General features: G+C 26.9%; 5 protein-coding genes across 8 annotated transcripts in view; 1 reads left to right on the plus strand and 4 right to left on the minus strand.

The window, feature by feature from the left end:
• The window catches only part of LOC132907625 (rho guanine nucleotide exchange factor 11), a 33,753-nt gene extending 27,743 nt beyond the window's left edge, over positions 1 to 6,010 (minus strand). For 2 of the 4 annotated variants that reach the window (XM_060960888.1, XM_060960886.1), the window contains exons 1-2: positions 5,516 to 6,008; positions 1,123 to 1,358 (exon numbers count right to left, since the gene is read on the minus strand). In XM_060960888.1, the coding sequence (XP_060816871.1) occupies positions 1,123 to 1,294 (172 nt within the window). In that variant the 5' untranslated portion in view covers positions 1,295 to 1,358; positions 5,516 to 6,008. Of the gene's footprint in view, positions 1 to 1,122; positions 1,359 to 5,515 lie in introns of all 4 variants that reach the window. The other 2 variants (XR_009658229.1, XM_060960885.1) reach the window with 2 other exon arrangements.
• A 1,100-nt stretch (positions 6,011 to 7,110) lies between these two features.
• On the minus strand, positions 7,111 to 10,927 carry LOC132907925 (tectonic-3-like). The gene is made up of 8 exons (XM_060961382.1): positions 10,508 to 10,927; positions 10,171 to 10,431; positions 9,922 to 10,094; positions 9,475 to 9,840; positions 9,151 to 9,384; positions 8,914 to 9,073; positions 8,625 to 8,821; positions 7,111 to 8,543 (listed from the first exon to the last, which is right to left on the minus strand). Exons 1-8 carry the CDS (start codon positions 10,593 to 10,595, stop codon positions 7,458 to 7,460), a joined length of 2,565 nt encoding a protein of 854 aa, XP_060817365.1. The 5' UTR covers positions 10,596 to 10,927; the 3' UTR covers positions 7,111 to 7,457.
• Positions 10,928 to 11,236: 309 nt separating this feature from the next.
• Positions 11,237 to 14,504, plus strand: LOC132907635 (trafficking protein particle complex subunit 13). The gene is made up of 10 exons (XM_060960915.1): positions 11,237 to 11,541; positions 11,689 to 11,857; positions 12,057 to 12,141; positions 12,244 to 12,371; positions 12,440 to 12,563; positions 12,639 to 12,735; positions 12,807 to 13,033; positions 13,096 to 13,196; positions 13,298 to 13,445; positions 14,259 to 14,504. The coding sequence occupies exons 1-10, from the start codon at positions 11,499 to 11,501 to the stop codon at positions 14,349 to 14,351; spliced, it is 1,215 nt and encodes a 404-aa protein (XP_060816898.1). The 5' UTR covers positions 11,237 to 11,498; the 3' UTR covers positions 14,352 to 14,504.
• On the minus strand, positions 14,491 to 16,287 carry LOC132907638 (GPN-loop GTPase 2). Its single transcript, XM_060960917.1, has 7 exons — positions 16,193 to 16,287; positions 15,962 to 16,069; positions 15,593 to 15,885; positions 15,288 to 15,493; positions 15,100 to 15,214; positions 14,820 to 15,015; positions 14,491 to 14,732 (listed from the first exon to the last, which is right to left on the minus strand). The coding sequence occupies exons 3-7, from the start codon at positions 15,711 to 15,713 to the stop codon at positions 14,495 to 14,497; spliced, it is 876 nt and encodes a 291-aa protein (XP_060816900.1). The 5' UTR covers positions 15,714 to 15,885; positions 15,962 to 16,069; positions 16,193 to 16,287; the 3' UTR covers positions 14,491 to 14,494.
• On the minus strand, positions 15,723 to 16,257 carry LOC132907926 (proteasome assembly chaperone 3-like). The gene is made up of 3 exons (XM_060961383.1): positions 16,193 to 16,257; positions 15,962 to 16,069; positions 15,723 to 15,885 (listed from the first exon to the last, which is right to left on the minus strand). The coding sequence occupies exons 1-3, from the start codon at positions 16,255 to 16,257 to the stop codon at positions 15,723 to 15,725; spliced, it is 336 nt and encodes a 111-aa protein (XP_060817366.1).
• Positions 16,288 to 16,410: the final 123 nt, after the last annotated feature.

Raw genomic sequence — 16,410 nt, forward strand, 5'->3', positions numbered from 1 at the left:
ACTCTTTTCTTTATCGAGACATTTAAGTATTAGAAAAATTTTCGAACAATTCAATAACCATTTCCTTAACAAAAATTATAGCTTAACATTTTTCACTCTTTACAATTTACAGACAATATTTGGAATAAAGATTGAATAATTTTCTGATACAAATACAGACATGATGTAAAAATAATTTTGTATGTGAACCATTATAAATTTTGTGCATTGAAAAAAAAATTCTTTATATAAAAATTGGCACAGATTTTATATTATATTATTTATAAATAAATTGAAAGTATTTCTTAAAAGATAAGATTTTTATCGTGAAAACATAATTACAATGTTGGTTTAAACGTAAGCTAAATTGTTTTACATCCCATTAATTAAATAAATTAATTTCAGTGATAAATGTGTTAAGTATCTGAACATAACTCGATGAAATGTCATCACTTTATATTACTCAGGACAATTAGTATCATACTTAGTAGTAGCACTTGTACTATTAATACGCTACTAACTTGTAACATCAGTATTGTGTGAACTTACTGTTACAACTAAATAAATACAATTAATAAATTAAATGTAATTAAAAGAAGATGATAATACGTTGTTCTGAACAATAAAAACGACCACTTTTTTAAACAGTTTAGCTATTAATGTATACAAAATGCGTTAAGAACTACATAATGTGTTACCAAAAACAGTAACATATACATTGAATATATAAATTATAAGATTCAACAAAATACCTGAAACATAATAACAAAAATAAGGACTCTAAATTCGCTCTAATATTCAAACCAAATTAAACTTGCATAATTTATTAAAATTTTCGAAACAAGATAAAATAAATAATATAAATTCAGTATATTATAATAATAGCTCCACTGGTTCATATCTTGCACATTATTATTTAAAATATTCACTAAAAATACTCAATATATTCTGCCAGTATAATTTCCACCGTCTATTTCGATCAACATATGTAATATCATATCCCTAAACCCTTTTGTTAAGGCCACCAGTGAAATCGATTTTGTCATGATTATTATAATCCAATGTATTAACATATTTCTAAACTGTTCTTTTTTAAAAATTAAAAACCGACTATATGCGAATGTTAAAACTCCAACAACACACCTTCCTTCACAGATTGAACATAGACAGGGTTATCACCGGAGACTTTCATCCCGTATCCGGCCTCGTCCTTGTAGACGACGAGGGTGGCAACGGGTGCTGGTTCGACGGTTCCACCCCCGGCGGCGCCTCCGCCACCCCCGACGCTGCGTCGCAACGCCGCCGTTCCATTCATCCCTTCTTCGATCTCCGCCTGGCCTCCCCTCACCTCTGCCCCGGCTGCAGCACGACTGTATGACCTGCAACCAAAATGAAATAACATTAACAACTCGAAAATCGAATAATCGTCATTCTATAAACTATTGCTTTTTCCAATTATTCTCTTTCTTTCTGCGATTCGAACAATTGCCACGAGAAAAATAAAGCTTCTGCGCGAACAGCAGAAAAGTAGGGAGAAAATACAGTTGATGGGAAACATCGATTTCGTAGACCCTTTTAAACAGCAGAGGTAGGAATACGAGTTTTACCGTGTTTTTAACCCCTTAAGAGTTCACATCATTTTAGCAAGATGCGACAATATTTTTTTTAGTTTGTTATATAAATGTTTATAGAAATGTAATAAAGAAGGTTTTCTGGAAAAAATGATAGTTTTGTATTAATAATAAGAGATTGTATATATATGCAATCCAGTTACATATGTAAGATATGTAAGATTTTAAGAAAATACAACTATTAATGTTGATATTGACTTCAGAAAAATGATAAAGAGAATGTTGTATATGTTATAGTGATAATTAATATTCTATCCTTAGATATTGAATGAACGAAATTAAAATAACAAATAATAAGATTTATTATCACATAAGATTAATGAATATTGTAGATGGTCGACTATTTGAAAATTAAGATTTTTTTGAGAAAACAATAAAAGAAAACATAGGGAAACTTTCAGTGTTTAATAATTTAACATGTAACAAAATTTTCTTTTCACCAGAATTTTTTCAAGTCTGAAAATCTGCTCTTTGAACTTAATTCTTTCTATGGAAGTTACGTAATCATTGGATTTTTTTCACTTGCAATATTACCTCAATGCAAAATCAATAAAATATGGAAATTATCTAATATATAAAATTCTACAAATTTATTCTATTGATTTACAAACAAATTGAATAAAATCTGTAAAATCATCTAAAATACAGTGACAACCAAATTTGTCGAATAAAAAATATTTTGATTTAATTAACAGATCATGATTTAAAATGAGGATATGTATCTGAATTAAAACAACTGTTATATTTTGAAGAATAATTGCTCCTTAACGAATGCAGGATGTTTGATCATTTACGGCGTACGAAGCTAATAAATAATCATGTCCCCTTATCAACGGGATTATGTCTATCGTTGCTGTGTACTTTCACGAGCTTATAATCATATATATTTTACGTCCCTGTTTAATTATTATTATTACTGTGTCGTCCATCAATATGCCGAATTTATGTGTTGTACGATTTTCAATTAATTGTCATATAATAAAACCTAAAGTAATGAAACTTCTTAAGAAGTCTTGTTAATGGAACAATGTAAAATTGAAAAAATGAATCGTTGTTTAATTCTTTGGTAATATAAGATGCTTTTTAGAAATAACGCGCTCAATAAAATCTTATTAAAAAATTACCTTTTCAGTTTATCTTATTTAAAAAAAAAACAATCAAAGAATTAAATTTCTACATAATATTTATTACATATAAAAGTATCGTATGTAGAAGACGTGTCTTCTAAGAAGTACTCAACTTTTACAAGATTTATTCGTACTTTCAGCAGTAAAGACAATCCATCCAGATTTATTATTAACTGTCTCATATAAATAATAATTCTAGAAGATTCTAATAACTATGATAATTATATAGTCATGACTATAAAAGCTTATCGAATCATTGGTGAAGCACGATTAGAAAGAGTTAACGATTTGCTTTGTGCACATCGTAATTCTTTAAAAGAGAACTTTTATATCGAGATGTTTATTACACTTGTATTCTTACAGACAAATCTCTAGAATCCAATACTTTATCCATTTTTTCTTTTTCAATAAAAAATTGCTTTCCTATAAAAGATCGATAATTACATCAGGATATATTCGATGCTATACTTGTTATTCTTGAAATAGCACAAGACTGGCCTACTAGATGCATATTTAACCCTTATCCGACTGAAATATTTTAAGAACACGTCCCACTGAAATTTGTCCAGTGAAGACAAATAAAATAAAACTGTATACGACATTTCAATTTATATACGCGGGAATCGTATCGATTATTTTGACAGAAAATGCGTGTAATTAATTAACTTCTAACAAACAAATAACTCAATGGTACCATAAATACAATTTTGAAGATTTAATGATTTGTCAGTTCTCATTAATAAGATGGTTGAGTATAAATTTTCATGTTATGCTCCTTTATAGATCGATTATTATAGCTACTGAAGCTAGTTTAATAGAACGTAAACAATGGAATAATAATTGCTTCTTTACTAACGAAGTAGATTTTTTGTACAAATAATTTCTTTTAAATATTATTATCATACTAAAAGTAAGCAAATTGATTTCATTAGCATGAAAATTATTTTATATTTGATTTCGTGAATTTTCTCGTTACATTTTCAGAAAAAAGATTTTTATTCTTTGTTTTTATTCCACGATATCGATCATTATTTAAAATAATAAAAAAATGTTTAAAGCACATCCGACTAAAAAGAAAAAAGGTTTTCTATAAATGCCTAAATATGAAACGGTATAACATTACTGAAAATTAAATGATAATTAATTCCGTATAAGTGATATACCGTAATATAACATAGTGTTCAAAGAAGTTAATGCACTCGATGCCTAGTTTAAATTAAGGACGAGAACATTTCAATGCGATTTTGCGATTTTATTCTTTTGCCCACAAATTCTTCTCAATATCTAATGGAACTTATGGTAATCTGTAAATAATTTTATACCTCATTAAAGAAAGTAACTGCAATAATTACAACTCGTAATTTAATTGAGTTAGTCGTAAATTATGTGATATTATACACCATAATTTACATTTTAAAAAATTAAATATCACGTTAATAAATAATAAATTATGATAATAAAACAAGAACTTAGAATATAATGCATTTTATATAGATTTTAAAAATAATATTTCAAAATAATTACAATGAGTTATACTTGTTGTAATGCGAGAAACGAAAATTACTTTCTTTATAATAATTGCATAGGGAATTACCATAAAATCATCATATAATTAAAATTACCATGAAAGATAAAAACCGAGGAATAAAAATCTTATAAATTACTTATTAAATTATATTATATCGTAATACATCTTAAAAGCATTCGTCATAAATAGCAAATATAGTCATCGAAAATTTTCAATTTTTTATTTAAACTTGGTGATACATCACATCAATTTATCGTAAGGTCGGTTTAGTAGTAACTTCGATATCATATTGGTAATTTACACACATGTTTTATGCAAAACATGAGCCGAATCCTCTTACGACAAATTTCGAACAAATCGTGCGCAATAATGACATTCTGAACAATTTTTCTTTCTTGTTAACAAAGTAATATCAAGATCACCAACTTATTAAATCACTTTTTCATAACGAATGATTATAATAAATATTTAATTTGTGATAAATTTTGTTTTTTTGGTACTTATAAAAATTTAATATAAAATATTTCTTTCTTAAATGTCGTCTATATATTATAAACGAAATATTACTCCTCAAAAAAGTGAAAACATTTGCATAAAATGCAATATTAAAGTTATTATATAGATCATTATATTTAAATTTAAGTAGAATAAACAGAAAATGCTGATTCCAAAATTTTCTATATATTTATTCCTGCCAAAAATTATGTTGAGAATAAAATAAACAAAGTTCCATAAGACATCAAATTAAACCGAAATATTTTTCTTCTAACAACGCACTATGATTAAATTTCATTACTAATGTTACTGCCATGTTTAGTTTGCTTATTCTCGTCCCTGAACTATAAGACTTTTTATGTGAGGTATCGTAAACAATAGAATTACGCGGATAAGAATTATATTAAAGCAATGTTAAAATAAAAGGGTAAAATCGAGGATTTATTTCAATAATACATCGCAACAGTCATTGACGATCATTAAAGGGCTGCCAATTGAAAATCATACGATTCTAAGAAATTATAAAACAATGACAGTAACTAAAATTGGAAGAATATGTCAAAGAAAAGCTAAGAAACCATATATGACATCACGTTAATCGATATAACAGGTTAATAGGTCAGTCGGTTCTTATACTTTGTAAGCACAAGGAGCTATAGAAAAAGACAATCGAAAAAAGAGAAAATACACGAATATACGGTTTCAAGAATATCTCGTGAATAGGCGTACCGAAGATAGAGCAAATACATACATACCTTTCATTTAATCTATTTTGTAGTGGAACGAATCTTGTACAAAACACTAGTGACGGAATAGAAGCGCAACAAAGCGAGATATCACTTCACCTTGGCACTATATTCCACAAGAATTATATCACAATTGTCATAACAAAAGAACACATATGAATATGGCTGGTGACGGGTAATTATTCTGCCTCTAGCACTTTCACGGCACATTTTGATATCTCTTGATAATACATGATAAGGGAACTATTTGGTAAAAAAAGAAAGAGCACTTCTGTACTAGTTGTACAAACATGCACGCATCATACGTGAATACGAAGGCACTGATTTTTTTATAAAATACACATTCGATAAAACGAAAATACACTACTAACAAGTGTCAGCCATCTTGTATTGGAGCGAAGCACAACCCAACGTCCCATAGTGCAACACGACAGCTGCAGGAGCTCGTACCATAGACATATAGCTTGTACCAAGTTTATAGTGGCAAGATTTTAGAGAAGAGACAAACCAAGTTTGATTGGCGAACGATTTAAACGGACGACTCTTATTGGTTAACGTTATATTAGTAAATTTTCTTTCATATTATGATGATTCTTTTGAAATGCGTTTGATGCAGTTTTTAACCAATCATTTAATATTATTCTAAAATATTACTGAATCATCGGATAATGTATCTGTAATAATACGCACATAGATAAAGATAAATGCTATTAAAATCGTTGACTAAACTTTGCAGATTTCTTACCGGAAAACATTTATTAAAATATTTTTTCTCGATTGAGATAATGATCTCTAGCTTTTATTACCTTTTCTTATTTCCACAATAGGAAAAAGCTTATTCTTTGGATGTAAAAAATTTATCAATTCAATTCTTCACTTCATGGTCATTTTTGAAGAGCTACACTTTCAAATCGTTGCATTAATTGAAACAGGTAGTTGTCCAAAGATACACTAACTGAGGAGTAAGCAAGGTAAGAAAGAACTCATCCCGACTTTGATATAGTTTCAGAGGTGGTTTTAATAAAGTGCAATCCAGCATTATCAGGCTGCAAAATTACTTCTCACCGCTTTGACACCAGTAACTATAGAAAAACGTTTCTTCTTTCATTTTCTTTTCGTCAATTAGTGACTGTAAGTGCACTTTTGAATGTTTTACCAAGCATCAAATATTCATAATAAATTACACTTTTTCCATTCTACGGTACACAGAAAGCTACTTTATGATCGTGGATGTTGTGTCTTGGAATATATGAAATATATTTGCGTTCAAATAACTTCATTTGTAATAATGTATCCACTTTTTGTCTCATGTGATAATGCAACTCAAAAACTTTTCTTTTTGAAAAACGGAAATGGTTAATTTTCGAGAAACGGAAGAAAATCGGCGCGAAATATAAACTGCTATAGTCTATCAGCATCTACGAGTGATTCGCAGGACTTAGTTAACGATTCATAGATTTGAATACAAAACAGAAAAGATTTTGGTTCAGGAACAATAGATTCGGAAAAAAAATTTTTAATTACATCGGCGATAACAAAATATTAAAAATTAAAAAATATAAATATATGTATATTTTTTATTACTAGGGGAATGAAACAAGCTATTACAAAGTACTTTCCATTTATTTATTTTAAACACACATTGTTTCATGAATAAAATAAATTAAATGTATCATAAAATAGCAATTTTAGTATTTTATACAATTTCTCCTTCTTTTATTTACAAATGTAAAATTACTTTTATTGTATCCCATGTGCATAATTTAAATTGTAATATGTGTCTTATGTACTTTGATGAAACATACATTTTGATAACAAATTGGTGTAATCATTGAGATTTTGAAATCAATAAGATAAATTATTAAGATAAATTAAAATCACCCTTTAATATTATAGTAAATAAATATGTATCCTAAGTACAAAAATGAAATATATACTTTAATAATTAAGATCAATAAGATAAATTGTGCAAAGCTACAGTCGATATTATACTGATTAAAAAGATACTTGACTTAATACAGGTTGAACTACTCAAAAAAGGGTAAAAAAAATCATATGGCAAAGTAACATCTAAGTTAGGTCCTCCTGCAAAGTAATACTTTGATGGCTTTGATATATCATGAAATGTAACATAACTAATAATGTCTGTTTTAAGTATATCTGAACAGTTTTCATATAAACATTTAGACCAAGACATATTGGATTCTGCAGAAAATTTAATACCAATCCCTACTATAATGTAATTGTTTAATGTTTCGGATTTTTTTAAAGTAGAATATAAAATGTTTAAATGTATAGATGTTATTAGTCCTGAACAATATAAACGACCATTAACAACCTGTGCTACTGTAATATTTTGTGGTATTCTATCCAGTAAAATTTGTGTCCAATCAGTGATATCATCGCTGGAAAAATTGCCTGTCTTTGCAACATAAATATTGTACTGGTCTGTTTGTGTAACATTAAATAGAGAATCTTTCATTAAAAAATGCATAGTAAGATTTTGTAACTTTATACAAGACATTGTACTAAAATTATTAGTGTGTATAAATACAGAGCACTTTAGCTTAATATCTTCTCCAAAGGTAAGAGTATACCTGTCGATTTTATTACATTCGCCAGCTTTTGTAGCTATAGGTAATGTCAAAAAACTACTAGTTTTATTAAAATTGATGTATCTAGTTTCCACCTTATTAGTCTTATTTATTTTTAAGGTGCCAATAATTAAAGGTCTTCCAATAATATAACCAGGATTACCACTCAGAAAGAAACTTTTCTCTTTATCCAATTCTGCCCATTCATAAGTTACTTCAAATTGTTGATAAAAATGTCGAGAAACATTACCTATGTTAAAATATACATCAACATTATTAATTCCCATAGAGCCATTGTGAACAATCAAGTACTTTACACCTGTTACAATGTTATAACACTTTCCATTGGAACATGATCCTAATACAGTATTATTGCTACAAGTTTTCCAATAATGTTTACAATAATAACTAGTTAAAGATAAACATACATTTTGGGGGCAAACCTGGAAATTATAAATTTAAATGTTATTAACTTTTTTATTGGATATATAACTTTTTAAAGATAGTTACTATCTTTTATATACCTGATCCAATATTTGAATATATGTTTCATTTAATAATTGAGGAGATACTATAACTGTAAAATTATTAAATGCCATAGGAAATAAAAACTTATTTGTGTTAATTAATTCAGTTTGCAAACACTGATTTTTCCAACCATGAAGATATTTTAAAGTTTTCTTAAAAGAACACAATGGAGTAAATCCAGATTGTAGTATTTCTAAATTTATAAAAAAAAGATATTGATAAAGAAATATTAATTTAATAAGATTTTAATATATTAATAAAAATAACATTATATATAGTATATACCAAAAGGTTGAATATAATTATTATATACTATCCACATAACACTATCATCTTGATAATGACTAAAAGTATTATATCCAGATACATGTAATTGGTCTTCCCATTTCCATGTTGGTCTATTTGAATTTATTGCTTTTCTTAAATCTTTTTCGGTTTTTATATCCTATATAAAATAAAGTAAAATAAAAATTATAATTTTATAGTAAAATGTAATTTAACATGTATATATTCTAGTCTTACCAATTTATTGTTAATATCATAAGTAGGTGGAAGATTATCATATAAAATACAAAAGAGATTGTTTGCCAATTTTTCAAGTATAAATGGAGTATTATTTCGTTGTATAAAATTTGTATTATAACAATAACGTTTATCAAATAATTCTGGTTGATGACTTTCACAGTACGAAAACACAGTAAAATGGAAGCTGTTACAATCTTTGTCACAACAGCAATTAATGTCACAAGATGATACCTATTATATAAACAAAAAATTTTAAATTAATTTAAAAAAATTATGTGTTTAGTCCAAAATTGTATAACGTATTAAGAAACAAAAATTTACTGTTAAATCACATTCACATATATCAGAATGCATTTTATATACACTTTGATTTCTGAATTCATTATTGAACTGTATTTTATGAGGCATCTCTGTAGTTGGTATTATTTGAATTTTTGGAGTTTGCGTTGGATACATAGAACTACTGATAATGTTATTAGTTATGTTATAAATATTTTCAGCAGTAGTGCTTAAAGTTTCTTCTAAAATGTCCTTTTCCATTAGTTCATCGCATTCTGTTTCATTCATACATGTAAATATTTCTTCAAGTTTCTTTGCATATATTGATTCATTTAATATAAGGTATAAAACCATTAACATAAATTTTGTTGTAAACATGTTGACTTTTGTTTCTATATGCTTTATAATTTAGGATATATTTATTGACAAATAAATTTTTATTCCATGTTCTTTAACTATACGATATATTGAAATAATGTACATTCATACATGACATCCATATTTTTCAAAATTTCGTGCAATTATATGCAATTCAATTTTTACTGTACCCATACTTTCTGTAAGTAACTCAAATCTATCCAAGGAATTAACTAAAACACTTGGTGATTTTAATTGTAAAGTTATTCCCAAAAACTTATCTCTTAATCTATCTTTCCAATTACCTATATATTAGGAATAAAATAAACATGAAATATAACAAAGTGTTAATAAAATTTCATTAAAAAATATTCAACCTACCAATTGGTTTCCACGTATGACACTTTATTGAATGCAATCCAGGAGATAAAGGGATATTACAAACACCATATGACCCAAATAATACTCTTCCATGTGTATCTCTATGAAATATTTGTAACAAAAGTTTTGGTGAATTTTGAAGAGTTTGTGTTGTATAGTGTACATCTATGGGATGGTCCCAAACTGGCTTATTTGTATATAGATCACAACTTTCTTGAGTTTGTCCCTCTTCACAACCATCTAAAATTTTCCATCCACTACCTATGAAAAAAATAAAATTATCAAGTATATGATAATAAATAATAATAAACGTTTTATATGATAATGATTCCATTACCGGCATGAAAACTCCACTTGCATAAAAGTCGTGTTTGTGTGAAATCTTTTGCGGACGAAATTCGACCAATTATATGCAATTCAGCCATTCCATAAGATCATTTCATTTTATTACATATTGTAATGAATTAATAAATTGGTGTCATATGTGGCTTTAAACATACCACGCTTGTATGATATAGTACACATGTTTTGTAACAAAAGTTTTGTTAATATGTAATCATTATTCGTTATCGTATTTTTGATCAATACATTCTTTACTTTATCTCCAGAACATAAGGATTACGAATGAGAAGCTGAAACTACTAGTTCAAATAACAAATGTTTAAAAAAATATATGTGATACTATTATACATACACATATCTTATTCAAACAATTGAAAATAAATCAATGATCATTCAATCTTTGAATTACAAATGTATTATGATACATTTGTTGACACATTCAGGGCGCGGTGTACGGTGCATCATATAAGTACGCCCTCTTGTCAAGTTTGAATTATATAGTGTATTATAAAATTTTCAATTTTATTTTTTTCAATGTTATATATGCTGTAACGTGCTATAATGTTAAATGTAGTATATTTAATATTTAAACATTTTGTCGAATATTATAGACTGTATTCATTTTTATTACAGATATCTTTTATCATAAATGTCCTATAAAATCGAAAGTATTGTATCGTTTTCTTTCATGTTTCTCTCGATCTTCTACAATTATAATACTTATAACTATTTTTGAATTTACAAAACAAATATCAAGAAAATTAGCAGAATGCTTCTAAAATACTATTTTTAAAGATAATCTAATGCTTTTTGTTAAACTATCGATTTGGTAAATCGAATCGAATTGAATGTTATGTATATTATGTATCACAGGCGCAGGTTATATGTATTTTCTAAGTGACATTTAGTGATAGCTCTATTCTCATTTGACATTAATAAAGATTTATTTTTGTAAACATCTCTGCTATTTATCTTTCACAATCTAAATGGAAACTAAACCAAAAAGTGAACATCTACTAGAATTGAAAGGTAATAAAAACGATTTTGATGTCGTTTTAAATTAAAAGAAAACAAAACATATTGTTTATTTTGATATATTGACTAAGACTATCATATAGTACTATGTGTACAACATATAGCACTAATAATTGTATCTTTATTTTTTATCATCTTTAGTGATGAGATTAACACGACCTATGATTGCAAGTCCAGTAGTTATTACTTGTGATTCAACAGATCTTCCTGGTAATACTTTAAATAATGAGCTTAAGAATGATTGTACTGCATTACAAGGAATGGAAACCCTTGCAGTAGGACAGTTTATGGTATTACCGCAAAGTTTTGGGTATGTACATGATTATATATCATAATTAAAATTTATTTTAAGCTTTTGAGCTACGTAATTTGTAATTAATTATCCATACTTCATATATGAACAATGATAATTATACAATGTAATAATATATGTATATGATCGTTTTATTTAAATATAATTTTACAAAAAATAATTTATGTCGAAATTTTATGTATATATATTCTTTCAGTAACATTTATTTAGGTGAAATATTTTCAAGTTATCTTTGTGTACATAATGGCAGCAATCAGATCGTAAAGAATGTTATTGTTAAAGTAAGTTAATTGTACAAATAAATTAGTCAATAAGATGTAATAACTGTATGTATATTATGTGTCATATAAAACTTATAAACGATAATATATTTCATATTGTAGGCAGATTTACAAACAAGCACACAGAATATATCTCTTTGTGGTAATAGTGGAGAAATGAAAGATTTAGCACCTGACAGTACAGTTGATGAAGTCATACACCATGAAGTAAAAGAAATAGGCACACATATGTAAGAGGCCAGCCATTAAAATTGTAATATGTGTTGAGTAAATTATTAATCAATGTATACTTTTCCAGATTAGTATGCGAAGTAACTTATACCCCAGGAAATTTAGGTAGCACTGCACAATCATTTAGAAAATATTTTAAATTTCAAGTGGTAAAACCATTAGATGTTAAAACAAAATTTTACAATGCAGAGGTAATATTATGGTAATAATTTTTTTATAATAGCAATATATAATTGATTAAAATGATATGTATAATCTTTTTGAAGTCAGATGAAGTATATCTGGAAGCACAAATACAGAATCTCACAGCTGGCCCAATTTGTTTAGAAAAGGTTTCGCTTGAATCATCTCATTTATTTAGTGGTGGGTTCACTTAAAATGATTGATTTAGATGATTATGAACTGAATTTGTATAATAATTATTATATTTCTAGTATCAACATTAAATACAAATGAAAAGGGAGAATCTATTTATGGATTACTTAATATATTAGATACTGATTGTAGTAGACAATATTTATATTGTTTAAAACCACAATTGAGTTTATTGAAAGATCCAAAAATGATGCATAATGCAACAAACATTGGAAAGTTAGATATTGTTTGGAGAAGTAACTTAGGGGAAAGAGGAAGATTACAAACAAGTCAATTGCAAAGAATGGTTTGTAGTTTATCATTTCATTTGTAATTATATCATATTTGTAATCCTTTACCTAATTTTAGGCACCTGAATTTGGTGATATACGAGTTACAATGAAAAATATTCCTCTCACAGTATACCTTGAACAATCAGTGAATTTTAATTGTCATATAATAAATACGTCGTAAGTATTTATATCATGTACATATATATGATACAGATAAGAAAAATAGTTCTAAATTCTAATCGTTGTACCGATTAAAATTTTTATTTCATTATCATTAGTGAAAGAAGCATGGATTTAATGTTAAGTTTGGAATCAAGTAGCTCTATAGCATGGTGTGGAATATCTAATACAATGATAGGAACATTGAAACCTGGTGTTTCGATAGATATTCCTTTATGTTTAATTCCCTTACGTAGTGGTATAATAGTAAGTATTTTTGTATAAACATTATAATGATGTTACGTTACGATGTGCGTTACGGAAAGTAGTACATTTCGTTTGTCTTGTGAAGACTAGCACATTTCATCATTTCCATCAATAACTAGCATGTTTAACATTAATCACGATAAGGAGCACGATTCACAGTACACCTCAAGCAATATCATATTTCGAACATTACGCCGAAGAGTGGCAGGTTTTATTTGTCCTATGAAGATTCAAATGAAAAAGGTACGTAAATGAAAATTTTCAAACGGTACGTCTCAAAGTAGGATATTATAGAATATAGATTATAAAATATATAAGATACAAAAATTCAATTATTAAAAAAAAAATTTATTACCATTAGTGCTTAAAAGGTCTTATCTTAAGGAAATGTATTCAATGTTATAGTAATATTATTAATTAAATAAATTAGTTTGCTTATATTTGATTAAGTTCTACTTATTTTATTAAAGACATTTATTTCACTTAAAAGAACCGTTTACCTTTTTATTCTTGTAGTAGAATGCTAGACAACCTATTTAATATTATATTTTTGACAGTTACAAGTGGAACATGTTTTTCGCGAGAACTACTGAAATGTGGTAATTTTCATAGCGAAAAAACAATACGAGTTATTCTTTGTCGCTATAAATAAGGACATGTTACCTTTCAATTTAAAATTGAAACGCGCTGCTTTTCGTGGTCACAGAATCCAAAGAAAGTTGTCTTTGTAAGACAAATAGAACGTACTACTTTTCGTAACGCATGTCTATAAATATTTCAGCATATTATTTAATATTATTATATATACTTTAGACAATTTCGGGATTAAAATTAACGGATACATTTTTGAAGAGGGTATATGATTATGATGACTTGGCACAAATATTTGTTAGCCAAATAGACTAGTCAAAAGGTTAAGTAGTTAGTAAAATTGCGTTCATTAACCTAATATATTTTACTAAATAAATAGACGTTTATTAATATATTAAGGAATATCAATATGGAAAGGAAAAAAAAAGAAGAACAATGATTTTTATAAAATAAATTCTTTAAAAATAAGCATCTATTGTAGACATTTTTTCAGTTTCACTCATTGCTCCTATAGCACAAGCAAGTAAAGTTTGAACATCTTGAGGTTCGTTACCACCAAAAATATAACCATTAGCCTTATCCACTGCATTTTTTACTTGTAATAACAATGTTTGATTAGAAATATCTAATGGTATAAAGCTAACAAGACTATAATTCTCTATGAGTGATACAAATGCTGCATTTAATTTTTTGTATCTATAAATGTAAAATATTTAAAATTTTATACTTGGATTGATTCATAGAAATTTATTAAAAATAATAAAATTCAATAGAAAATCTTACTTTGACGTAAAAGGGCCTTCATCCAATTTATCTAGCAAATAGTTCAAATCCAACACTTCTGTATAAAAATCTATATTAAAATCTAGGCAGTGACTAAATTTTTTCATTTCATCAAATTTGGTCATCACATTAACATGAGGTAAACCTAATTTTAACATAGTTGTTGTGCAAAGAATTAAAGAAGATAAGTATTTACCTATAACAAAAAAAGTTATATAATATCTTTCTTAATTACAAGTCTGTCAAATTAATTATAATTATTACTATATATAGAAATTACCAGCATCGCTGCAATGATGAGAATCAACAAGGTGTACACTGCATAATCTTACTAAATTTTGTCCTAATTTTTCGGCAATTACACTAACTGAATTGTGATGTGTATATAACTCAACCTATTAATAAACATGAATACAACATGTAATTATCTTAATAGTACAATATTTATGTATGTATATAAACACAAACCTGCCCTGGACAATCAAATATAAGATAATGATCTTTCAAATTTAAAACTTTTGTAATTAACCATTTTATGTTAGCTTCTAAAAATTCCATGCAATACACCAGTGCTCCATTTGGACCAAGTCCATAGTGTGACATTACTTCCTCATGTTTAATTAATTCAGATATGTCTACTGTTGGTGTATATTGCATGTTTTCATTTGCAGGATCTGTAATATAATAGTATGTTTGTTTAAATACACAAATGTTAAATACACAAATGTAAGGTTTCAATTACTATTAATCATTAAAATACTATTAGCTTTTACCAATATTAATAACAGCCACTTTTCTCCCAAGCTTCTCCAAAAATTTGGTCATAGCATAACAATATGTAGTTTTTCCACTCCCAGGTGGACCAATAACTAATTGACCAAATATTAAACTCATATTTGGTTCTTACTCTTTCATATCATTTATAGCTGCAACTATAGGTTTTAAAGTATCTGGTTCATAATCCTTTAAGGATATTGAAATTAATAATGGTTTATCTACGTTAATTTGCTCTGCTATATATCGAGCAGCTGCCACAAGTTCAACATCATCTTTCCCAAACAATACTCTAAAATCAATGTTATCATTTATTGTTAAAATAATTTGAAACCATAGATACGTTACATAATGATAATATTACTTACTTAGTAGAATATGTACTATTATTATACTGATTGAATGAAGATCCACGGCTTATGGCTATTAGTGATCCAAATTTTTTAAAATGTGTTATGATTAATAATATGCGATTACTGAAAACAAATATAAATAGTTATCGATTTAAAAAAGTATTCTTATTAATTAAATCTATAATTTTTATCTAAAACAAATACAAATTATGAAAACAAAAATGAATATATTCTTTATTTTATTACCTATAAATCTTCAAAGCAATATCGGTATGATGACCGTGAGTAACTACACAAGAATGATTTTTCATATTTGGTATTTTTCATATTTCATAGGTTATCTGTAATTTAAATTACAAGTATCGAAAAATTTATAAAATTTATAGTACTGATATAAACATAATTTAACGAATAAAACATACCTATATTATATTAAAAACATGTTAAATAATTTCTGTTAATTT

The sequence above is a fragment of the Bombus pascuorum genome, chromosome 6 (genome assembly GCF_905332965.1).
Source record: "Bombus pascuorum chromosome 6, iyBomPasc1.1, whole genome shotgun sequence".
Classification (NCBI taxonomy): Eukaryota; Metazoa; Arthropoda; class Insecta; order Hymenoptera; family Apidae; genus Bombus; species Bombus pascuorum.

Coding starts and splice junctions, on each gene's coding strand:
- LOC132907638 (XM_060960917.1), bottom strand. CDS start 15,713: ATGAGTTTAATATTTGGTCAATTAGTTATTGGTCCACCTGGGAGTGGA. Junction 15,215..15,287: donor TATTTGATTGTCCAGGGCAG/GTTTGTGTTTAT, acceptor GTTTATTAATAG/GTTGAGTTATATACACATCA. Junction 14,733..14,819: donor GAAGGCCCTTTTACGTCAAA/GTAAGATTTTCT, acceptor TTACATTTATAG/ATACAAAAAATTAAATGCAG.
- LOC132907926 (XM_060961383.1), bottom strand. CDS start 16,257: ATGAAAAATCATTCTTGTGTAGTTACTCACGGTCATCATACCGATATT. Junction 16,070..16,192: donor ATTGCTTTGAAGATTTATAG/GTAATAAAATAA, acceptor ATTTGTTTTCAG/TAATCGCATATTATTAATCA. Junction 15,886..15,961: donor AATAGTACATATTCTACTAA/GTAAGTAATATT, acceptor CATTGATTTTAG/AGTATTGTTTGGGAAAGATG.
- LOC132907925 (XM_060961382.1), bottom strand. CDS start 10,595: ATGGCTGAATTGCATATAATTGGTCGAATTTCGTCCGCAAAAGATTTC. Junction 9,385..9,474: donor TATGTGAATGTGATTTAACA/GTAAATTTTTGT, acceptor TTTATATAATAG/GTATCATCTTGTGACATTAA. Junction 9,074..9,150: donor ATGATATTAACAATAAATTG/GTAAGACTAGAA, acceptor TATTTTATATAG/GATATAAAAACCGAAAAAGA.
- LOC132907635 (XM_060960915.1), top strand. CDS start 11,499: ATGGAAACTAAACCAAAAAGTGAACATCTACTAGAATTGAAAG. Junction 12,736..12,806: donor ATCATCTCATTTATTTAGTG/GTGGGTTCACTT, acceptor TTATATTTCTAG/TATCAACATTAAATACAAAT. Junction 13,197..13,297: donor TGTCATATAATAAATACGTC/GTAAGTATTTAT, acceptor CATTATCATTAG/TGAAAGAAGCATGGATTTAA.